Raw genomic sequence first — 25,167 nt, forward strand, 5'->3', positions numbered from 1 at the left:
CCAGAAGCAAATGTTGCTGAGTCATTGGGTGGCCAACTGTGCTGCAATACAGCCAAGTCACACGCTGTAAGGGAATGCAAAAAATAAAAACCCCAGCATTAGAAGCCAGCCTGTCTTGGAAGAAAAATCCTACCGGGGTAAAATCCACCGAGTCATCCAAATGAAAAAGTGGATCTCCCCTTCCATACCAAAAATCCCTCCTATTATCAGGACATTCCCTAGAACAAGACAACCAGGGTGAGGCAGAGAAACCAATCCTACACAGCAAACTGATTAGATGGTACAGCAGCATCCAGGCCAAGAACGGACCTTAAGTAGTATATTTTCTTTTCTTAACAGGCTCCCTGCAGGCTACCAATGAGTTTGCAGCTTTCTCAAGCCAAGAGTGCACAGTCAGATCTCCTAAGGCATAATTTGTCTGAGAATTAAGCTAGACAGAGTGCACTCAGAGATGCTTTTGAACATTAGCTTCTGCATACAGATGAACCTTGAAACAGGAGAAAATGTGGAGGGTTTTCACTGCAGGGAGAAGTCTGCTTTCCCCCACTTTCACTGTACTGCCATATAATATCTGTCTGTAACCTGAAAGCTGATTGCCCTGCCCCACCACCATCCCTGCTCACGTGAAGTGTGATGTTTTCCATTTTATTTAAAAGCACCTGTAAGGTTATCAAATCAAAAAAAATATTCAGGGCTTTGTTTCCAAAGGTTTCCTGTAGACTTTGAAATCCATTCCAACGGGGGATGGAGAACTGGCGTTATGACTGACCCAAGGGTTAGCCGATCAATGCTGTGCACATCCTACTTTGAGAAAGGAGGATACACGTTCAAGATGGCTGGCTCTTGCATCAAGCCAGCACTGCGCAAATTCAGCTTCTCTTCAAAGCAAGAACAGATTCCTTCACTCCCACAACCAATCCAACAGAGATGAGCTTGCTTTTATCACAACCGTAGTGAGTGTGGCTCACGAAAGCTCATACCCTGCCAGAAATGTTGTTGGTGTTTTAGGTGCTACTGTACTTTTTCTCTTTTCTATTGCTATTGACAGGCTAACACGGCTACCCATCATGATTAATACTCAAAGCATTTCACACATGCTGTCTGCTGCAACTCTTACAACACCCCTATGGGTAGGCCAGTATTATCCCCCATCTTGCAGATAGGAGCTTGGGGCTGCCTGCTAAGGCCACATAATGAGTTTGTGGCAGAGGCTGAATTTAAACCAGGCTCCTCCCAACCACAGCTCATTCTTTTAGCTGCAATGCTACACCGGCTCTCATAACTTTTATGTGTAGGGCCCCAAAACAACATGCAGAATACCAAACCACAAATCCAGCTCCAGTTATACCGATTACACAACAAGACGTCCTTTTATTACGCAGCTGCCTCCTTGAATGAATCACATTGCTTGCCAGTTTGTGTTTAAGGACTTCCAGAGAAAAATACTTACATCACTGCCCACACAAGCCTCTGATGCAATTTACGACTTTTTATTCTTACCTTTCTAAGAGTTATTTCATTCCTGTTTGAGGGGAAGGGAAGAAGAGAAAACACCGCTTTCCATTTCTCGCCACCCTTACTGGATTTTCCGAGACGGAAAAACCCGCTCCTAAAACCAGTTCTTAAACTTTCTACTCTTTTGCCATCATGCTGGCCTGCTGAGGAATTTCAGCATGCCACAGAAGAACCTTTGCGTGTTCCAGCAGATTTCAAACTGTTCCGAGGTCTACACACTCAGCTAAACCACAGCGCTGTCCCCGGTGATAGGGCTGCCAACCCCCAGGTTAGGGTTGGAGACCTGAAATTACAACTCCTCTCCAGACTACAGAGATCCGTTTCCCTGGAGAAAATGGTGGTTTTAGAGGGTGGACTCCTAATGGTAGTGGGCTGCATCAACAGATGTATAGTGTCCAGATCACGCGAAGTGATGGTATCACTTTACTCTGCTCTGGTTAGACCTCACCTAGAGTACTGTGTTCAGTTTTGGGCACCACAATTTAAGAAAGATGTAGACAAGCTGGAACGTGTCCAGAGGAGGGCAACAAAGATGGTGAGGGGTCTGGACACCAAGTCCTATGAGGAAAGGTTGAAGGAGCTGGGTATGTTTAGCCTGAAGAAGAGAAGACTGAGAGGGGATATGATAACCATGTTCAAGCACTTGAGGGGCTGTCATACAGAGGATGGTGCTGAGTTGTTTTCTATTGCCCAAGAAGGTCAGACCAGAAGCAACGGGTTGAAATTAAATCAAAAGAGTTTCCGTCTAGACATTAAGAAGAATTTTCTAACATTTAGAGCGGTTCCTCAGTGGAACAGGCTTCCTTGGGAGGTGGTATGCTCTCCTTCCATGGAGGTTTTTAAGAAGAGGTTAGATGGCCATCTGTCAGCAATGCTGATTCTGTGACCTTGGGCAGATGATGAGAGGGAGGGCATCTTGGCCATCTTCTGGTCACTAGGGGTGGGGTGGGGGAGGTAGTAGTGAATTTCCTGCATTGTACAGGGGGTTGGACTTGATGACCCTGGTGGTCCCTTCCAACTCTAAGATTTTATGATTCTATGACTATGGTATTATACCCCACTGAGGCGTCACTCCCAAATCTTCAGGAGTTTCCCAACTCAGAGTTGGCAACCATACCCGGTGACCTTCGCATCACCCTGTGTAAACTGAGCATGCATCTCACAATATGCCTCAGCAGCTGCACATTACTGGGGAAGATCAGGAGTGGCTGGATAACGCATCTTCCAGGAAACTCTTGCCAACTCTTGGCCATCTTCTCAGTGAGGAACCCCACTGTTCCACAGACCACTTTGAAACCCCACCTGCCTAGGCAGTACACTCAACCTCTGTTGGAAACAAGTACTCCTAGATTGAAAAGTCTACGTGAAGGTTCAGTTCCCCGACATTCTTTAGCTGGATATTTTAAAACACAAACAAACTAGAAACAATGGGGAAGCCTTCGCTCATACCACTGCCTCGCTTCCCAATGTTATATAAAACAAGCCTGACGGTTTTCACCAGGAGCAAAATGCTAGTTAAACTTGTGAAACAACTCTAGGGGCACTTAATTCCAGCAAGCAAAGCAGAGACGCTGGAAAAGCACGCCGAAGCGTTTTGGAAGCCAACTTGTAGCTTGTTCAATCAGCACAGCCCAACATGGCTGCAGGGGGCTCCATCCCCTTTGGCCTGTCATGCTCATGAGGCTAATATTACTGAAAGGAGAGCAGGAAAGAGAACAAACCAGAAGAAACACTTCCCCAGGCCCAGGGCTTTTGTTGGTGACAGTATTCGCTAGTACTGACTACCGGAACTCTTTTTCAGGGCTCTCCCGAGTCCTGATCCTCACGTGCTGGCCCATCACATTTAGCAAGAGAAAAGTGGACTCAGAATTAGCCTAGTAGGGCTCTGCAGAGGGAGAGGGGAATTGGTAGAAATCGGCACAACCTTATGCATGAGTACTGACACTTAAAAAAAGCACTGCCTAGGCCTTATGGTAACTGGAAAGCACACGGTGTCCTGTGGCAGAGAAAGAGAGAGGCATTCGCTGCATCTCCTACAGCCTTTAAATACCCCAAAGTATAAATCAGGGCCTAATTATAGATAATAAACTTGTATATTGCTTTCTGTAAAAACAAACAAAACAACAGCCCAGTGGCACCTTGAAGAATTAAAAAAATGGGTTGCGGCTTGAGGGAGAGATTTGCAGCTTGTTATTTTATGACTGGTTTTAGCTGAAAATGTTTAATTATTAAACTTTTTAACTGTTATTTTAAGCAGCCTTGAAACACAAGGAAAGGAAGTGTGTAAATGTTTTAATTAATAAACAAATAAGCTTTCATCAGTTAGAACTCACTTCATCAGATGCACTGGAGTATAAATCCAAAGGCTCATACACACACACCAAGAAGGAGGGGGTGGTTAGGAAAGCTACAAAGAGAGGCCAATTCAAAACAAGATCCAACCCAAAGCGCAAACAGTTCACTCACAATGGGCGTGAGACACTCCCAACGGTAGTTAGACAACAGCCTTGTAAGGTAGACTGGTATTATCACCAAGTTGTAGATGGGAGGGGGAGTGAAAGGGTGCCATTTGCCTAAGACCTCCTGGAGACTTGGAAGCAGAGATCAGATCTGAACCAGTCTCCTCCGGGGTCACAGCTCATTCAGGTAAAGCATTCTCGCTGAGAAAATGAGCCATGGTCTGAGAGGTCCTGTCACAAGCTCCCCAGGAGGTCTTAGGAAAGCCATTCTCTTCCAGCCTTCCCTCCCCAAACCTGCAATACAAAATATTGGTCTACCATACAGAACTGTAGTACAGATTACAACAGGATAACGCCAGTGAAGTATTTTCTATACTGAAAGCAGTATATACCTACACAACATCATCATTATCATTATTATTTTCATAACCGCTAGGGTAAATATGGAAGAATTTACCTGCAGATGTACCAAATGGCTAGCACCTTTTCTAAGCCTATAGCTACAATGCTGCAGTGTCTGCAAGCTAGGGAAGGCATCACACCAGCATACAAACGCCACAAGCAAAGCAACTGAAGGCCCAGCATAACTGCAGCACCCACTGGTACAAGTAATGCTGTACAGGTAAGATTTTCTTCCATTTCCCAAGGTCCAGTCTACAAGGTGGTACTGTACCAGCTAGTACAGTGGTCAGTGTCAGACTAGTCCCCGCTCTGCCACAGAAGTTAACTGGGTGACCTTGGACTAGTCACTCTCTTTCAAGCTAAACTACCTCCCAGGGTTGTTGTAGGGATGAAATGGAGGAGGGGAGAACAGAATTGTAAGCCAGCATTCCAAACCTGCGGATCCTAACCCCAGTGGGTTGCAAAGGCTGTGGAAGTTGGTCCCAGGTTTCCGCAGTTTTATTGATTTGTGCATGCTGTTTTTTTAGGTTGGTCAGCATGCCAGGTAAATTTGGACTCATGGGTCACCACACCAAAAGGTTCGGGAACTTCTGCAGTAAGGCACTTTGGATCCCCATCGGGGAGAAAAGCAGGGTTCTATCTGATATGCTGACCAGATCTCAGTGAGTCTCTCGCTGACTGGCATTGCATTTACATGCCAACATGGGTCTTCTCATTAAACAGCCATTTACACAAGAAGACTATTACCAGAATGGGTGCCACTTTCCTGTGATGATGCAACATGAATCCTCCTTAGCTTTTGTATACTAACTTATAAGACCATAGAAATTGTCCTGCTGGGTCAGACTGAAGTCCATCTAGCCCAGCATCCTGGTTTCAAGAGTAATCAGCCCCAGATGCCTTCAAAAATATAAATAGTAGGGTATAAAGAGAAAAACCAGCCAGAAGTACGCTAGTTCAGAACATCTATGCAATAAGATCCCTGTGCAGAGGTGATGTCCGACACAATGACATCAGCATTGGCAGGCGTGAACACTACCCACACTCCAAATTTCTGCATAAGAACGCAGCAACAGAACATACATATGCATATGAGCTGCTTATTGGCTAGACATACTAAATCAATATAGACATACTAAATCAAGCAGCTCTGATCTGTCACTGAGGTGCCCAAGCTCTTACGCACCACCATCTGCAAAGATGCACACTACACTCATTTAAAGATGCATAATGGAACACACTGGAGGGGGGAAGCAGAACCAACCAAGAGACCTTAACACCAGTCCATTTTAAGACATGGCAGTCTCTCTTGGGTAAGTTACCAGTAATGGAATAACAATAAACCCTACAAATGGTAGACTGGCCAATGGCACAGGAGATTTAAGGCCACCATCCTGCTCAGTTTATATGAAGAAGAAGATTTGGTTTTTATATGCCAATTTTCTCTACCACTTAAGGAAGAATCAAACCAGTTTACAATCACCTTCCCTTCCCCTCCCCACAACAGACACCCTGTGAGGTAGGTGGGGCTGAGAGAGCTCTAAGAGAGAGGTGACTAGCCCAAGGTCACCAAGCTGGCTTCATGTGTAGGAGTGGGGAAACCAACTCGGTTCACCAGGTCCACTGCTCCAAACCACTACACCATGAGTGGAAAGCTCCTTCACTAGAAAGCCAGGGAAACTTTCCCCAAGGTCAAGTGCTTTTAGTTTGCAGGTGTCAGGGTGGGAAGTTGTACACTGAATATTTCCATCCCTCCAGAAATCCCTTGAAAATAGAAAACATGGCAGGGAGAAGGATTCAGTCAAGGCTGATATACTACTTATCTATGAGCAGCAAGGATCCTGTTCCCCACATGCAATCTCCCGCCTAGATCTGTGAGGTATGGTCCAGAATAACATACAACAGGTAGGCAAATACCCAGAGTAACATATCTGGATGCAAAAAGAAAGACAGAGAGAAAAGAGAATGATATTGCACTCTTGGCAGAAGTTCCTGGTGCTGGTTTCGAAAGTGTATATTAGTGAACAGAATCAACTTGTTAAATAAGCCAGAGCGTTATTTCTTAGTAGAAGTTCCACACGCAACAGAGTTAAACTGTATATCTACTCACATCTGCAAGTTGATTAAGCTGGTGTTTATAGCCTAACCAAATCTCAAAAGGAACTCTCTCCTGTCTACTTATCACATTTTAGGGGCCTCTAATCCTTTTAAGCCTGCCTAATCACCAAGTTGAAAATATTACAATGCAGCATTTACAGACGGTTCCTGTCAATTTCTAAATCAATTGGCAGTGGTTCTTCAAAAGCAGGTCTCTCACTTCAGTCTGAGGAAATAATTTTGCTTAAAGGTGCAGAGGCAGAAAATCCATGCTCCTCACTTCCTCCTTGGAAGCTCACAGGTGGGCCAGTCACTCTCAGCTTAGCCCACCTCACAGGGTTATTGTCGTGAGGATAAAATGGAGGAGGAAGAATGTTGGTGTAAACTGCTTTGGGTCCCAACCGGGGAGAAAAGCAAGGTATAAACAAATAAAGACTAAAATGGAGGAGGAGAACTATGTATGACATCATGAGCTCCACAGAGGAAAGTGGGATAAAATCTGCTATATACTCAGTACCACACAAGAAACCACACTCTCCTCAACCAACAAATGAGCTCCAAATATTAGCAGAATAAGAAACTCCCCTTCATCAACCAGTGGGGGGCTTTACCATTGAGCTTTGGAGCAAGATTTTGCCTGCTTCAAAAGCCAAGATGAGGGGAAAGCATGCTGTTCCTTATTGCCCAGCATGACAGAAGAGACCCCATCCCCATGACAGAGACCACCTCATGTTTCAGCATGCATGTGACTTTGGGGAGGGGTCAACGTGAACCATAAACTGTGGCAGGCTAGTAAGCCACACCACAGCCTGTGGAACCTTGCTCATTACCGTCCAGAACTCCACTGCGTACAAGAAACGCCTACCTTTCAAAGGGTGGGAAAAGGCAAAGGATGTGGAAAACATTATGGGCCTTCACATCTCCGTAGCCATCACAAGCCTGAACTAGAAGTCATTTAATGACAACCCCAAAATCTACATTGCTCACCTTTTCTTAATAGCCACCTTCCTCCAACACTAAAGTGATTCAGCCCTGGAAGTGCTTCTGTTGGTGTTAACGGTGGCATCACGCCACGCCAAAAAGCAGGGACTCCCTCTTCTGTTTACACCACTAATCACTTCACGCTAACCATTTGAGGTTCACCAACATCCCATTCACCCCGGCAGTCTACTAATCAAGACATCCTGCCAACAAGACACGCCAAGAACTGCTCAGCTTGGCAACTTCGCCAGGTTACTTTCCCTCACAGAATGCTTAACCTGTCCAGTCTGCCTTGCAAAGGGGACAAACGGGTTCAGTCTGGGATTGCATAATCTTGGTTATTAACTTGACACTTGAGGAAGCAACAGGCTCTTTCCGGGCAACAAAGGAAGTGGCAGCAGGATCCTACCAGGCAGACTGTGAACCCTCAAGGCTGCGCATTAGTTACGCCACCTGCTCCATAGGCCAGCCCCATCCCCACGTCCCTTGTTGAGGGCTTCTCCTTTCTCACGTTCCTACAGACATCCTGAGTGACAGGCAAAGCAGACTGCTCTTCTTCAACGTAAACTGGCTGCACAGCAATTATATTTTGTTAATGAAAGTGGTAGGACCAGACCCACACCCATCGCATTCGCAGCGTCACAAGAGGCCCAGTTTCACGTTGCTACCTGAGCGCAACAGCAGGCAGATAATGGGAGGAAGAAAGGTTTTCACACTGCTCTAAGCATTCCTGAAGAAGTTGGGGGACAGGACCCTGCTGACAAGAGGCAGTCTAAGATATGGGAGGTAAAAAAGGTAAAGGTCCCCTGTGCAAGCACTGGGTCATTCCTGACCCATGGGGTGACGTCACATCCCAACATTTACGAGGCACACTTTGTTTACGGGGTGGTTTGCCAGTGCCTTCCCCAGTCGTCTTCCCTTTACCCCCAAGCAAGCTGGGTACTCATTTTACCGACTTCGGAAGGATGGAAGGCTGAGTCAACCTTGAGCCGGCTACCTGTAACTGACTTCTGTTGGGATCGAACTCAGGTCATGAGCAGAGCTTTGATTGCAGTACTGCAGCTTACTACTCCATGGCCTGGGGCTCCTTAGGATATGGGAGACCCAGGTTCAAATCCCCACTCTGCCACACAAGTCACTGGGTGACCTTGGGAATATCATGTACTCCCACACTAACCTACCTCACAGGGTTATTGCTGCGTGGGTCAAATGGAAGCCAGTAGAACTACGTTGTAAGATGCTCCGGGTCCCCAGTGGGGAAAAAAAGGGAGTTATAAATAAACAAGACATTGGCTGGGCATGATAGCCTACCTTGCACTGCCTCTGATAAGAGGGCTACGTAATAAAGTTAACTCCAACTGCATGGGAGGGAAAACTTAAAACATCGCATGCTCCCCCCACCACTTCCAGGAAGAAGAGAAAAATAAAAGAGGGGAGGGAAGGGTTTCATTCCAGGCTGAGGATTATTTAAAATAGTTACTTGTTTAGCAGTGACAGCGTGCTAGGCGCTGTCGCTATGACCCTTCCTTCAATGCTACCACCCCACACACACAGTTCATAACACCAGAGGAGAACACCTCACCATCAAGGCAGTAAGAAAGAACACAAAATTTGAGCGGAGGTCCCTAAGTTTAGGTCCAACCACTGCCCAAGATTCCTTGCACTCTCTTGGGCAAATCACCATCTCTAGTGAGAGCAGTTTTACAAAAAATAAAAATTTAAAAAGCACTGAAGGACGAAAACAGGGAGTAATATTTGGTAATAACATAACGGCCAGCGTGGCATAGTGGTCAAGAGTGGTGGTTTGGAGCGGTGGAGTCTGATCTGGAGAACCAGGTTTGATTCCCCACTCCTGGCGGAGGCTAATGTGGTGAACTGGGTTGGTTTCCCCACTCCTCCAAACGAAGCCAGCTGGGTGACCTTGGGCTAGTCACAGTTCTCTCTGAACTCTCTCAGCCCCACCTACCCCTCAGGGTGCCTGTCGTGGGGAAGGGAAGGTGATTGTAAGCCGGTTTGAGTCTCTCTTAAATGGGAGATAAAGTCGGCATGTGTCACTGGCCACCAAGACTAGATTAATTCATGCCATCGTGTTCCCTATTACTATGTATGGGTGTGAAAGCTGGACAGTGAAGAAAGCTGATAGGAAGAAAATAGATTCCTTTGAAATGTGGTGTTGGAGGAGAGTGTTACGGATTCCGTGGACTGCCAAAAAACAAATCAGTGGGTTATAGATCAAATCAAGCCTGAACTGACCCTAGAAGCTAAAATGACTAAACTGAGGCTGTCGTATTTTGGTCACGTCATGAGACGACAAGAGTCACTGGAAAAGACAGTCATGCTAGGAAAAGTTGAGGGCAGCAGGAAAAGAGGAAGACCCGCGTTCCTCGTGGGTCAAAGGGAAGTGGGGGGGGAAACGGTCAGCCCGGCCCAACCGCTCCAGAAGAGCGATTCCTAGTCTTCCCTTTGCAAAGCATGGAGGAAGCGAGCGCAGCAGGCAGACGTCTGCAAAGCTGCTGCGTGGACTCTGACTTGGCAATTCTCGGCTTTGCACCGCCGAGCAACTGCTCCCGCTTCTCTGCACGGACGGAGGAATGCATGGCGGAAGCCAGCGTGGGGATTAGCAAAACGAGGGGGGGCACGGGGGTGGGGGGGCAGAGAGAAGAGAGCATGGAACCAGCCTACTGTTTTGAGACGACGAAGGCTCCCTGTTGCACGAAGGCAGGTAGCAGTCTCCTTTCAAAAATATAAATACAGAAAGGCCATCGCATTTTGGGATGAACTGGCAAAAATGAATTTTACAAGTACAGTTAATGAACTATAGATAAAATGTAATGTTGTTTATATAATAACTGTATAAGGTAATTTTAAAATACTGTCAGAATATTGTTGAAAGCTTTCACGGTCAGAGTTCATTGGTTCTTGTAGGTTATCCGGGCTGTGGGACCAAGGTCTTGGTATTTTCTTTCCTGACGTTTCGCCAGCAGCTGTGGCAGGCATCTTCAGAGGAGTAACACTGAAGGACAGTGCCTCTCAGTGTCAAGTGTGTAGGAAGAGTAATATATAGTCAGAAAGGGGTTGGGTTGAGCTGAATCATTGTCCTGCAAAAAGTATCAAAGGTAATGTGCTAATCATTGTCCTGTAAGTGTTACTCCTCTGAAGATGCCTGCCACAGCTGCTGGCGAAACGTCAGGAAAGAAAATACCAAGACCACGGTCACACAGCCCGGATAACCTACAAGAACCAATGAACTCTAACCGTGAACAATACTGTCAGAATACTTCTCCGGAAGTCCATTGATGGTGGGACACACATTTTAAGCTGGGTGGTGGGTAAACGGGCACTGTTTATTCTACAACATTATAACAGATGATGCAAAACTACAGCATAATCGCTCTGATGATTTTATTATTACAGCGATAGCCAGATAAACTACAAGCCTTATCAGTTAAAATAAGTGCTCTTTTTTGTATTATAAACTACAAACCTTATCAGTTAAAATAAGTGCTCTTTTTTGTATTTTTTGTGTGTGTTTTTCTATGTGATTATAATTTATTTATTTTTAATTATAAAAACCAATAAAAATTATATATATGTGTGTGTATATATATATGTGTGTGTATATAATTTATTTATTTTTAATTATAAAAACCAATAAAAATTTATATATATATGTGTGTGTGTGCATGTGTGTGTGTGCGTGTGTGTATATGTGTGTGTGTAGATAATTTATTTATTTTTAATTATAAAAACCAATAAAAATTTATATATATGTGTGTGTATACATATATACATACATATATACATATACATATACATACATACATACATATATATATATACATATATATATACACATACATATACATATATATATATAAATATATATATATATAAAAATACAGAAAAAGAATGGAGGAACTGGCGACCCCACTTGGAGCCGAGGCAGGAAAACTGGTTTTGCAACCCGACCCCCCCTCAAAAAAAAAAACTACCGTTGCAGAGGTTGCAAAAAACCGTTGCAACCCGACCCCCCCCCGCCCCCCCCCCCTTGGCTCACCTTGACGGAGTCCACGGGGTACATGACCGTGTGCTCCAGGATGCCGGCCACCGCCCCGGCCGTCATGTGCGTGGAAAGGGAGGCTCCCGTGGGCAGGCTTTCGTAATCCTCCTCCCCGGGGCTCTCGGCGTCCATCAGGAGCCCCGCGCCCGGCGGAGGGGGAGCAGCGGGCGGCGGTAGCGCGGCCGTCGCAGCCGCCGTCTGGCCGGCTCTCCCCCGGACGCCGCAGCTCAGCTCCATCCGCGCAAACAAGGGTAGCGGCAACGGGCGGGGGGGGGGGGAGAAAGTTCACTTCTTAAAGTCACACCCACCCACCTTCGGCCTCCCCCTCCTGGCCCGCCCCCTCTGGCAGGGCCCGGCCAATAGGAGCGCGCAAAGGCGCCGGGGCCGGCCCTTGATTGGCAAGCGCCTCTCCGCGCCCCGACCTGCTGGCAGCTGCGTGCTGCAATCGCGCCGGGAGGCTTTGCTGATTTGCAGACCGGCCAGCAAATCCCAAAGAAAAAAGAAAGAAAGGGGGGCGCTGGGATCGCGCCCCTTAGGCGGGGAGTGCTGGGCCTGTCACTTCTCCACCGACCAAAGCAAAGCGAGAGGGCCCTAGAAAGGGGAAGAGAGTAGCCTGGTGGGGTGGAGGGGGGGTTTGGATGCACAGCGGGGAAGATTGCAAAATGCAAGCTCATAATTGGTATCTGAAGAAGTGAGCTGTGGCTCACGAAAGCTCACACCCTACCTGAAAATATTTGTGTTAGTCTTGAAGGTGCTACTGGACTCCTGCCCTTTTCTACTACTGCAGAAGTGAACTGTGGCTCACGAAAGCTCACACCCTACCAGAAAATATTTGTGTTAGTCTTGAAGGTGCTACTGGACTCCTGCCCTTTTCTACTACTGCAGAAGTGAGCTGTGGCTCACGAAAGCTCACACCCTACCAGAAAATATTTGTGTTAGTCTTGAAGGTGCTACTGGACTCTTGCCCTTTTCTACTACTGCAGAAGTGAGCTGTGGCTCACGAAAGCTCATACCCTACCAGAACATATTTGTGTTAGTCTTTAAGGTGCTACTGGACTCATGCCCTTTTCTACTAGCTGTGGCTCACGAAAGCTCATACCCTACCAAAAAATATTTTTGTTAGTCTTTAAGGTGCTGCTGGACTCTTGCCCTTTTCTACTAAAATGCAAGCTGTGAAGGAGAAGAAGCGGTCCCGAGTTGAAGCAGGAACGCTGCTGCCCTGTAATGACACCGAGCATGACCGTGCCCACATGCTGAGACATACTGAGAATGCGGACTGAGTGCATCCCTGCTGCAAGTTTCGGCACGTGGCGGGAAAACGCTGCCTAGGCCTGGTTTCTTCCTTTTAAATAAATAAGAAACGCATAACCCTGCTTTTCAGCCTGAAGTTCCGGATAAAATGCAGAAGGTCACAATTCAGCAACGTTATTATTATACACAGAGTTGTCACAATGATAAAACGGAGATGGGGGTTGATGTAGGCCACCCTGAGCCCCTTAGAGGAAGCGTGGGGTTAAAATCTACTAAATGTATAAATTGCACATAGCTTAACAACAAAAGCCAGTTTATGACATCAGAAGAGCCCGCTGGTTGCTAGGAGCCTTGCTCAACAATGCTGGGACTAGGTGGATCTTGCTCTCAACCAGCAATGAACTTGTTATATTTATCTGAATTGCATGTAGATTTAAAACGGGTTAGTTGTAAAGTTATAAACTCAGCTGTTAGATTCAAAAGACAGCAGTGGTGTAATACCCTCAACTAAAGTATCACAAGTTAGTGAGCAAGCTTTTTAGTCCCACAGAACTCATCTCCAGGACAGGGTAAGATTTAGGTATGATGGGGAAACACCTTGATTTGCTCATTGTAATCAGAAGTACATATTCCCATTTCTTCCTTACTTTCATTTCTCTGTCAGTAAGAATGGAACAAACATTTCCATTAAACCGAAGGAACAGCATAGACATGGGTTAAGAAAAGAAGCAATTGACAATGATCACTTTAAAATGAAAAAACCACAGTATGGGGGGGGGGGAGTCATATCTTTGGCCTGCTCCATAACCCTAAATCAATGGTACAGGGTGTGATTTGGGAAGAATACTCTGTGTATGTTTGTTCACAGATGCTTTTATTAGTCACATATTCCAGTGTCAGCCATAAGGTTGAAAATACATTGGTCTTGCACAGAGGTATAATATTCCAGAAAACCTTTCAGTGGCTCTGTCAAGACCAAGAAAAAGGAGTTATTCCACATCCACAGCAGCTAGGAAACAATTGAGCCTATATCCAGTTAAAACATCTTGACAAGGCCAAACATAAGAACATAAGAAAGGCCCTGCTGGATCAGACCGAGGCCCATCAAGTCCAGCAGTCTGTTCACACAGTGGCCAACCAGGTGCCTCTAGGAAGCCACAAACAAGACGAGTGCAGCAGCACCATCCTGCCTGTGTTCCACAGCACCTGATATAATAGGCATGCTCCTCTGATACTAGAAAGAATAGGTATGCAGCATGACTAGTATCCATTCTAACTAACAGCCATGAATACCCCTCTCCTCCATGAATATGTCCACTCCCCTCTTAAAGCCCTCCAAGCTGGCAGCCATCACCACGTCCTGGGGCAGGGAGTTCCACAATCTAACTATGCGTTGTGTGAAAAAATACTTCCTTTTATCTGTTTTGAATCTCTCACCCTCCAGCTTTAGCAGATGACCCTGTGTTCTAGTATTATGGGAGAGGGAGAAAAGCTTCTCCCTGTCCACTCTCTCCAAACCATGCATAATTTTATAGACCTCTATCATGTCTCCCCTCAGCCGCCTTCTTTCCAAGCTAAACAGCCCTAAGCGTCTTAACCACTCCCCATAGGACAGTTGCTCTAGTCCCCTAATCATTTTGGTTGCTCTTTTCTGCACCTTCTCAGGCTCTGTAATATCCTTTTTTAGGTGTGGTGACCAGACCTGTACACAGTATTCCAAGTGTGGTCTCACCATAGATTTGTACAAGGGCAGTATGATATCAGCAGTTTTATTCTCTATTCCTCGTCTAATTATGGCCAGCGTGGAATTTGCCCAGCAGCCGCACACTGGGTTGACATCTTCATTGAGCTATCCACTACCACCCCAAGATCCCTTTCTTGGTCTGTCGCTGCCAGCACAGATCCCATCAGTGTATATGTGAAGTTGGGATTTTTTTCCCACTATGCATCACTTTACACTTACTCACATTGAATCTCATTTGCCATTTTAATGCCCATTCTTCCAGTATGCAGAGATCCTTCTGGAGCTCTTCACAGTCCGATTTTGTTTTAACCACCCTAAATAATTTGGTGTCATCTGCAAACTTGGCTACTTTACTGTTTAACCCCAAACAATGATTTGGTGTTTCCAGAATCTAAATGGAGATTCAGGTGGACAATTAGTTCTTGTTTATATCATGTTTGATAAGCAATTCTGATGTTCCCAGGCCCTCAGCATCATGCAAACTGTTTTGGGTGGAATTAATTTTAAAAGGAAACAACTTAACTTTTTGTATTCATTATAATGATTATCAGTGGCTGTATTTATAATTATACACACACATGCTATATTCCATACACGGTTTTCTTTTACTTGTCTTTCCTTTACCCTCTTAAATTAATATTGTTGTTTTCTGTCATTTTGGGGGTGAGGGGTAACGAAAGTTACAAAATTAAAAAAAAATGACAGTGTTGGTTATAATTTAATGTTTTCTTGAATACCTTCAGAAGTTTAAAGCAAGATAGTTTCTCTTCAGAATGTTCTTTTAGCTTTCATGTCATGTGAATTAAAACATTAAAATAAAAATTGGAAGCAACCAGTCACCAAACATTAGCAACAGTTTGGCCACAAAGGATGTCCTAGTGCTGTATTAAAATTTCACACACAAATTTCAGTAAATGTTTAAAATTCAAAATCTGAATGCACAGGGCTATGGCGAATTCAGAGATGGTTTTAGCCAATGTGTAACAGGGACAGCTGAGTCAGGCGACAGGTCACCCATGGCCCTGCCTCCCTATGGTTGCCAACCTCCAGGTAGTAGCTAGAGATCTCCTACTATTACAACTGATCTCCAGCCGATAGAGATCAGTTCCCCTGGAGAAAATGACCACTTTGGCAATTGGACTCTATGGCATTGATGTCCCTCCCCTCCCCAAACCTCGCCCTTCTCAGGCTCCACCCCAAAACCCTCCCACTGGTGGCAAAGAGGGACCTGGAAACCCTATGCCTCCAGGAAGGAGAGGGGATAGAGTAAGAGCATGCGCCTATTGCTGCTTGCACCCACTTCATCTGGGGCTTGGGCAGCTGGCTTCTGACAACGACAGCAGCTTTCATCTGCCTTGTACAGGGTGAAGTTTACCCTTGCTTAGCTTCTGCAGGAGGCCTGTGTGCTGGTGGCAGTGATTCTGGAGCCCCGTTTTGGACTTTTGCCCAGGGCCCCTGTGCAAGCCTCAGATACTAAAAGTTAACATTAAGAGTAATCGTTCCAAATTCTGTATTTTTATACTCCTCTCTCAGGACCCTGACCATCCATCATCATTCAATAGGCTGTATAAATTATCTTACTATGTAATTTCTGCATTGTTCAACATGTCATGTTAGTATGTTTCTGCTTTGTTCTAGAGTTTTGCTTGTTTTTAGATTTCTGCAGTCTTAATCCTATTGCACTGTGTAATTATTTAAATAATGTAAATAAATAAGATGTTGGAGAATTAGCAGCATATACATTTGAGTTCTGCAAACACATTAGGAGAAATTGCTTGAAGGTATTCTCCCTATTTGTTTTAGCCTCTTTACAGATAGTTTTGCCAGGGCTGAGGAGAAAGGCACCAGTGATCTCTTTCTACTAGGGACACAAGCACACAATACAGTATAAGGAAAGGATACTAGAAACCTTCATCTCATCTTCCACTCCTGCCTGTGCTTCACAGAAGAGATTCAGCATGACTTGCTGAATCACTAAGACACAACTTATGTAAACCCCATAATACACAAGTTATGTGGCTGCAGTCCAATGGGAAGTTTCGGTATCCTTTGAAATGGTGCCTCCTTATGCCCGCTTGTACAGTGCTTTTCTCAGACCACGCCAGTTTTTAGCTAAATGCTATTGATTCAGGTTGTGTCCAACAGATGTTACTGTTCATCATCATCAGTATCTGACATATTTTTCATCTCCCCCCTCCTCCAAGAAGCTCAGGCCAGCTTCCGTGGTTCTCCTGCCTGAGTTTTATCCTCACAACACCCCGTTACTTGTGTTAGGCTAACATAGGGTAATTGGCCACAGGCATTATGTAATCTCAATGTCTTAACAGGAATTTGAAGCTGTGCACACCTATCCTAGTATGAGACTCTAACCACTACATCACACTAGTTCATCTTATGACAGCACTGTTTGTGAAGCCTGTCACAATACCGTACTTTTCAGGTTATTCCAATCTAAGCCTGTTGATTTCAATGGGTTTAGACTAGAGTAACTCTTTACAGGATTGCACTGTTACAGCCCATTCCTGAGCCTAAAGGACAAAAGTCCTTTGGAGGCCAGGAAGGGGCTGCGCCGGCGTTCGGGCCCCCTGCGCCGGCGTCTATGCCACTTATGCTGCCCAGGGTGGCACAGACGTTGGCGAGGGGCCCTGGACGCCGTACTCCTGGTGCTGCCGTGGCAGTGCCACTCAGGGATGCCGGCAGGGCCTCGCACCAGCATCCGGACAGCACACTTCTGTGCGCTGTCCTCTCGGGGGCATTCCTGGGGCGTTCCAGCGCAGGGCCAGGGGAGGGCCACCTTTAGGAAGCCTCCAAAGCCCTTTTGGCCCAGGAACGTCCCCTTTCCCTTCTCCCAAGATACGCCACCTTTTTAGGTGGCATATCCCCATGCAACCCTATGGAGCGCTTGCACGGGTTTGTACAGGAAGGGGAAGGTTTCCGCCTCAGTGGGGGGGGGGTGAAACATCCTTTAGAGGCAGCGTGGCTGCGCTGCCTCCAGTCACCAGCACACCCCTTCCCCTCAGGAATGGGCTGTCTGTCACAAAGGGTAAGGTAGATCAGTGAAAGGTATTCCCATAGGGTGGTAGGTGGCAAACTATCTTCTTGAAAACTTTTTCTTCACTGAGAAGTCCAGAAAAACCCCAAAAGCCATGCAATACCTTTTATGAAGACCAACCCAAATGAGCAGGCATATACACTGTTCTGTGCCATTGGGTTGGCCTTATTGAAAACTTTTATTTCTTTAAGTATTTTCTACCCTGCTGTCATCGCCAATGAGGACTCAAAGCAGCCTACAAAATACACTTTTAATAAGCCAAAGGCAGCAAATATAATTAGCTACATTTGGGGATGAGGATGGATCTACTTGGCCAGCTAGGGTTGCCAGGTCTACCATGGCCACCGGAAGCAGATTTGGGCGGGGGGGGGGGGCGGTAGGGTTGGCAGATCCAGGATGGGAAACTCCTGGAGATTTAGGGATGGAGCCTGAGGAGGACAGGGACCTCAGTGGGGTACAATGCCATAAAGTCCACCCTCCAAAGCATCAATTTTCTCCAGTGGAACTGATCTCTGTAGTATGGAAATGAGTTGTAATTCCAGGGAACTCCAGGTCCCACCTGGAGGCTGGCATCCCCATGGCCAGGTCATCCAACATCACAGGCTGCAAGTCAAGGGCTAAAACCCAAGGTGTCAAGACCCCTTTGGCTCTTGACCTTCGCACCTATAACCACAGCCAGGCTTTACACCTGCAACAGGAAGGGAAAACCAAAGCTCAGCTTAGATCTTATACACCTTGCAGAGATGTTCCCAACATCCCCCCTCCCTACTATTACATGGCTTTTGTTTTTGGGTTTTGTCTTTGGACCAACACGACTACCGTGGAACGTCAGTGAGAACCGAATTGGTTGCAGATAACAAGTTGAAAGACACCTTGTCCGTCCTATGTCAGTCTTCCTCCACAATATACAGCTGTAGAGGAACATTAGGTATCTCCTGTGGCACATTCTCACCCAGGAGGGGGTAGGGTGGCCAACTCCAGCATGAGAAATTCCTGGAGATTCGGAGTTGATGCCTGGGAAGGGCGCTTAGTAGGGATGTGATGCCAGAGTCTGTCCTCCATTGCTGTCATTTCCTCCAGGAGAATTGATCTCTGAAGTTTGCGATCATGTAATTCTGGGGAAACTCCAGGCCCTACCTTAAAGGTACCCCTAGGCTGACAAGACGCAACAGAACTGGCTGTGCTGCAAGGGAAGTGAGGCCAAGTACCCACATTTGGAAATCATTGTTCATTATGTGGGAACTATACATGCTGTCCCTTTATGTGACATAGTAGTAGTAGTAGTAGTTGACTGACTGTTACATCAGTCTCATTCACCATGAACTGGAGTGCTTTCCCTCCTCTTTTCCTATGTCAACCATTTGTGGAATGTGGAAGTAGTTTATAGCATGATAATACTCCATCATGCAAATTATGGGGCAGCACATGCATCAACAATGGGCAGGAAGCCACAGAGGAGACTGTAGAACAACAGGATGATACCATTTGACAATACAGCCTTGATTGTTAGGTGCACAAATTGCTACAATGCATGCATGACCACATGGATTTGTTTGCACTGACAAACGAAATGCCACACAGAGAGAGAAAACACGGCAGTGAAAAGCAAAGATTAAAAAAAAAAGTTGATGCGTGGCAATACTAATAATTGCAGCATGGGGATATGTATACACACAAAAAGAAATGCCACATGATGTATGCTCCAGAATCAACTACAATTCTCAGAGATTCCTTGGCAAAAAAGTCAAAGCAGAAAATGAAAGTCTGAAAACAGGATTTACCAGATGTTCTGAGATTACCTGATACCACAGCCCACAGAACCTAAGCAAGTGTGGCCCTGATCTAAAACCTAGAGAGACCTTTGGGAGCCCTATGGAGAAGCAGCATAATCAATATTTTTTAAAAGGAAGTTTGAAACATTCTGTAATAAGATGAAGGGAGGATGAGTTTTTGACCTCTTCTAAGCTATCATATGTTTATCCCGCTGTCCCTTCAAGGAACTCAAAACAGCATACATGGTTTTCTTCCTTGCCTCCATTTTATCTTCATAACCACCTTGACTGGTAGGTTTGGGTAAAAGCAAATGACTGGCTCAAAGTCACCCACTGAGGTTTAAAGCCGAAGGGGATCTGACCCTGGCTTTCCCCAGCCTCTAATCACTACACTACACAGAGTCTTCTTCAAAAGTGGAAAGACACCCATAGAAGAGTTCTGTGAGATTCAGAATCTTGTCACATCAGCAAATAAAATATATCTTATAAAAGTTATTACCAATAATTCATGAAGATCAGACAGGATTTGGACCTAGAAGATACATAAAAGACAATGTTATACATGTTATAAATGAAATAGAATATGCAAGGAGAAAAGGAGAAAAAACAGCATTTATATTTCTGGGTGCAGAAAAAGCTTTGACACCATAACTTGGCCATTCCTTATGGCAGTGCTACGAAATATGAACTGTGGAACAGAATTTTTGAATTGGATGCAAAGTATTTATACCAAACCACAAGCAAGAACATTAATAAATGGGACCATAACAGAAAAGACTGAGTTAGCAAAAGGGACACGGCAAGGCTGCCTTATATAAGATAAGAGGATCTGCGGAATAAAAAATGGCTAGAGGATAAAATGAAAAGTTTCGCAGATGATATCATAATATCAGAAACAAAACCAAAAACTTCTTTGACTTAAATAATGGAACACATATATAGATTTGGAAATTTTCCCCTGGATATAAATTGAATAATAATAAGAAGACAAAAGCAATGTTGGTATCAGCAACAAAAACAGAAGAAGAAATAGAGAAAATAACAGAATGTGACATACCAGTAATCAATCAATAAAATATTTGAGAATTTATCTAACAGGACAGAGCAACACACTTTTTAAGGACAATTATCAAAAAGTCTGGATAAGTAATAAAGAAGATTTGCAGAGATGGGAAAAGCTTAAAATTTTGTGGCTGGGAAGAATATCCGCAATTAACATAAATGTATTACCAAAGCTAAGTTTTTAATTTCAAATGTTACCAATTTATATAGAAGAAAATACTTTAAAAGAATGGCAGAGAACGAGTAACAACTTTATCTGGGGTGGAAAAAAACCAAGATTAAGATTTAAGATATTACAAGATGGGGCGGGGGGAGAAAGAGGTGGTTTAGCAGTGCCACCTTTTTTGGTGGTGTAGCCTCACTGCAGTCAATGGGGGCATTTTCTTTTTATTTATTTGTAAAATAAATCTGCCTCCCCTTCAGGAATGGGCTGCTCAACGTACTGTGAAAGTAACGCAGTGTAATTTGGTATATAAGTGAATTATTAGAAATGTAACAAGTTCTATATATACTTGTTAAATGTATTAATTGTAATCTTATAATATTAATAACTTTCTTTTAAATTAAAAAAAAGTTATTACCTACCATACTTACCTGTGACTTTATTTATATGGCCTTTCTCCATGCAAGATATTAGCACCTCTTATTACATATGCACAGAATCTCACAACACCCTATTAGGATGTGGCAGTGCAATTATTCACAACGGAGGCACAGTGACAGGGATGTTTTCATCTCAGTCCTAAATACCATTAATTTTGAAGTCAGATCTACTTCATACAATCTTCCATTCTGTTACACAGGGGTATACAAGTGTGCGTGGGGGGCGGTAGGTGTACCATTTGCCTGGAGGCATCCGGCAGTTTCCCACCCCTGTTCTCAGCCCCCAGTCCTTAAAAATTTGAAGAGCAGGAGAAAAACTGGAGGGAAGACAGCGTTGATGATAATGCTCTAGAAATTTCCCTCTATGGTAAAGACCATAGAGATTGGGGAAGTTCCTAGAGCGTCACCCAGAAGAGTCATCACATTCCCCCTGAAATTCCACTCTCCCCAGGCACTGCCCACAAAATCTCCTGGCATTTGTAGTCACAGAGCTGGCAACCATAAATTCATACGATTGCCAGCAGTGCATTGGCAAACCCGTCCTGAGCCTGGCCTTAGCTTGGGAGGGCAGGATAGAAATTGAAAATAATAATAATAATAAATGCTGGAAGATTTTGAGGGCAGTGTCTGGGGAGAATGTGATGTCATTTCTGGGTAATGCTTTTGGAATTTCCCCTAATCGCTATGATGAAGACCATCAAGAAATGGGGAAATTCCTAGAGCATTACTATGGAGGCTATTTTCCAGCCATTTTTTTCCTCTCCTTAATTTCTCAAGGGTTGGGGATAAGATCCAAGGGCAGGAATTTGCGCACCACAGGTGGGTAAATGGAAAGCCTATGTGTACATTATCATGTATAAAAGTTACATAACTACCAGTTCTGTTGAGTATACACTCAACCAAGAATGCTAAGGAAATGTGACCAACTGTGTAGATGCCCAGCACTTGTATATCTTGGTGCTGCTGTCCCATCATGACAATAGGGCATAGAGACCAAGGCCTTTTCTGGGGTCCACCAACTTAAGCGGGTGGGGCCAGGTGGGCCTTTTGCTGTTTCTGTTTTTAGTCTATTGTAAAGTTATTTGTAGCAACTTTACCAAAATATTTTTGCCAGATTTTAATAGCGGCCCCACAAAACTTAGCAGTGTCAACAGAGACCCTAGGATTTTCATTTGTGAGCAGATTTTTAGCCCTCTGCGCATCTGAGCAGCCTGGAAGCTTATTAAGCCAGGGCAGAAAAAAATCTTACATCTTACCGGTACTTTCAGTCACACAGTGAAGCTGTGTATGTGCAAGAAAATGATTTTAAGCAATATGTTCATTTTAAAACCCATACTGTTAAGCAGAGCTTCTATTTGAAATGTCAAATGTCAAAGAGCTATTACATTTACGCACGACCTCACATTTTGTGGCACCCAGCACCCTGTGTCAGAATTCCAAAGGTGCCCATATGTTCAAAAAGGTTGGGGACCCCTGGTTTAAAGCAGCTTCAGATGTTAATTCCATCACCTAAATGTGCATAATCTACAACACAGATCTCCCTTGTAGAAATGTGTAATCTGTACTCAAGAAGATGTCAATCTCTAATGAATGATTCAGCCCCAGAGGTTACTGTGGATGTCGCCAATTTTTTAGTAGAAGTGTTAAATGTCCAAAAACTTACAACCTCTGATATCTGATGTTACTGGCTATGATTTTATCTTATCGGTTTTAAGATTTATGACCATTGTTTGTATCAATTGTAACAATTTATATGCCATTAAAGGTTTATGAATGAGTGTACTCAAGAAGCACGCCATTTCATCCCACCAGAAGCACAGTCTCAAATGAATGTCTGGACCAAGAAATTAATCAACACTTCCTTCATTAAAAAATTCCAGAGGGATAACAAAGCTTGTTTTTTGCTGCTGCAGATTATATTATGACACTTTGGCCACAATACTCATGCCAAAATTAAGCAACACGTGCCTTTTTTTTGGGGGGGAACTGATAATAAAGGAAGATGCTTAAGGCACTGGCTCCAATTTTCAAAAAGGTTTGTGGGAACTTGTGGTAAATCCTGGGTGTCAAATTCCTTTTAGCAGCTTTCGTTGTAATAAAAGATTGCTGCAAGCCATTTTCAAGGTGCAAACATCCACAGAAACCAGGCTTTGATTTTAAGAAGACTAATAATAATGCATGTAACATTACAGCCACAAAGTCTCCTTGAAACATACTGAACTTCTAGGTTCTAGATGGCCCAGAGCACTACAAGCAGGACACAGTGGCTTAGAAATGATAGAGGTATCACGCTCAGAACAAGTACTGAAGTACCACACGCGGAGCAGATAGAATGCAGGCTTCAAGTTAACAGAAAACCAGGGACTGGGGTAGTCTCCCTGAACAGCAGGTTGTCCAGACAAAGGGGAGGCAGCAGGTCTGCAAACCTTTACACCCCTTTGGTATCGTTTTCTGTCCTCCTTCATTTTATCCTCACAACAACCCTGTGAGGGAGGTTAGGCTGAGAGAAAGTGACTGGTCCAAAGTCACTCAGAAAACTTTCACGGCAGGGTAGAGTTAACCTAGGTCTCCCAGATCCTAGCCCAACAATCTAATCATTACACCATACTGTCTCTCACGAGCTCTGTGCCTGCGGTCTAATAATGCAGAGCACATTCATCTACTGAATAGTTCTGTGAGGGGCCAAGAAGAGTGGAACCACACAGGACATCAATAGGCAAAAGTTTTGAAAGAAGGTTTTGCACAATCACTTCTGAATAGCAACAGATGATCAGCTGCCCCTTGGAATTTCAGCCACAGCACCCCTAAAACTCCCATCCATTCTCACAACTCACCCTGCTATTGGTTCTGGGGAGAGGGAGGGATATTAAGAAGTGGAATCCTGCCCTGGGCAGATACAGGACTGACTAGCAGGTCCAAAGGAGTCCTTCACCCATCTATCAACCACCACTAGGAAGCCCAACAATGATCCATCTAGTCCAGCATCCTGTTCCACAGAGTGGCCACCCAGGTGCCCTAGTGGACCGACAAACAGAGCATAAAGCCCTAGGCATCTCCTGATGTTGCAAAACTGCACTGGGCATTAGGCTTGCAGCAGGGTCCCATATACCTCTGATCTGGATAGCCCAGGCTAGCCTGATCTTGTCAAATCTTGGAAGTTAAGCAGAGTCGGAAGTGGTGCCCTGACAAGATTATATAAAAGCAAATGGAGTGGAAGTGGGGATGATGAAGTCCCTCTTGCCACTCTGTACACATGCTCAGGAGCCAACTTGGCCCTACAAACTATTTTAAAGGTGATTGTGAGGTCACACACTGAACACAAGTTGGGTTGGGTTTCGTATTGTATCAAACCAACAACATATTTGTGCTTCTGAATTGCATCAGAACTGCAATTTCAGAGAACAGTAGCATAGATTCCTCCAATCATGCCATCTTACTTCCAAGTAAAATTATTCTTAAGTATTAGAAGCCCACAGTGGGCATGAGTCACTGCCCATGGAAGCCAATTATTCTGTTCTAAGACATTCATTTAAAAATCTGGAAGAGGGATAGTACAGGGGAAATGAGCAAGCCCGCTTGCTGACGGGACAAAATTATTCGATATAATGAAGTCCATAAGAAAATTAATGGGGCAGTGGATTTTTGCCTCTCTTGTTAGGCAAGAAGTGAACCTCACCCAATGCAACCAGTCAGCTGCAAGTAAAAACACACCTATAAAAAGGGCGTCTCTCCGATGCACCCTCAAACAGCTTAAGGAGTCGTTCTGAGCAAAGGCCGGGCTACCCAAAATGTGTGTGAAGCAGCATTCCTGCCACAGCATTTCTCTGACCTGCACGTCCTTGCGCGGTTCTTCTAGGACTCTTAGGATTTTAACTGAAGCTGGAGCAGGCTGTGGTTGACATATTCTTCTCCCACCCTGTTCCTTGCCTCACCCAGGAGGGTGGAACATCCTAAGACACATGTTTGTTAGTTCTCCACTGATTAGGAATGCCAAACTACGCTTATCTCTAGTCATTTTCTGTGGTCAGGACTAGGTGTGTATCCACACTGCCCGTTCTTTCAGCTTATAGTCAGGATAATGAAGGTGTGGCCAATTTAACACTCTCTGGAAGGCCACTTTTCTAAGAAGCTGGGCTTCTTTATCAGCGCACTCCAGTGCAACCCTTTTC

The 25,167-nt window shown here is 44.7% G+C and overlaps 1 protein-coding gene across 1 annotated transcript in view; it reads right to left on the reverse strand.

Moving 5' to 3' along the window:
* SLC25A37 (solute carrier family 25 member 37) overlaps positions 1-11,751 on the reverse strand; it is a 42,366-nt gene extending 30,615 nt beyond the window's left edge. The window contains exon 1 of the mRNA XM_056860541.1: positions 11,512-11,751. Coding sequence (XP_056716519.1) covers positions 11,512-11,751 — 240 coding nt within the window. The remainder of the gene's footprint in view (positions 1-11,511) is intronic.
* Between the last annotated feature and the right edge of the window lie 13,416 nt (positions 11,752-25,167).

This window comes from Euleptes europaea, chromosome 14 (genome assembly GCF_029931775.1).
Source record: "Euleptes europaea isolate rEulEur1 chromosome 14, rEulEur1.hap1, whole genome shotgun sequence".
In the NCBI taxonomy this organism is placed as follows: domain Eukaryota; kingdom Metazoa; phylum Chordata; class Lepidosauria; order Squamata; family Sphaerodactylidae; genus Euleptes; species Euleptes europaea.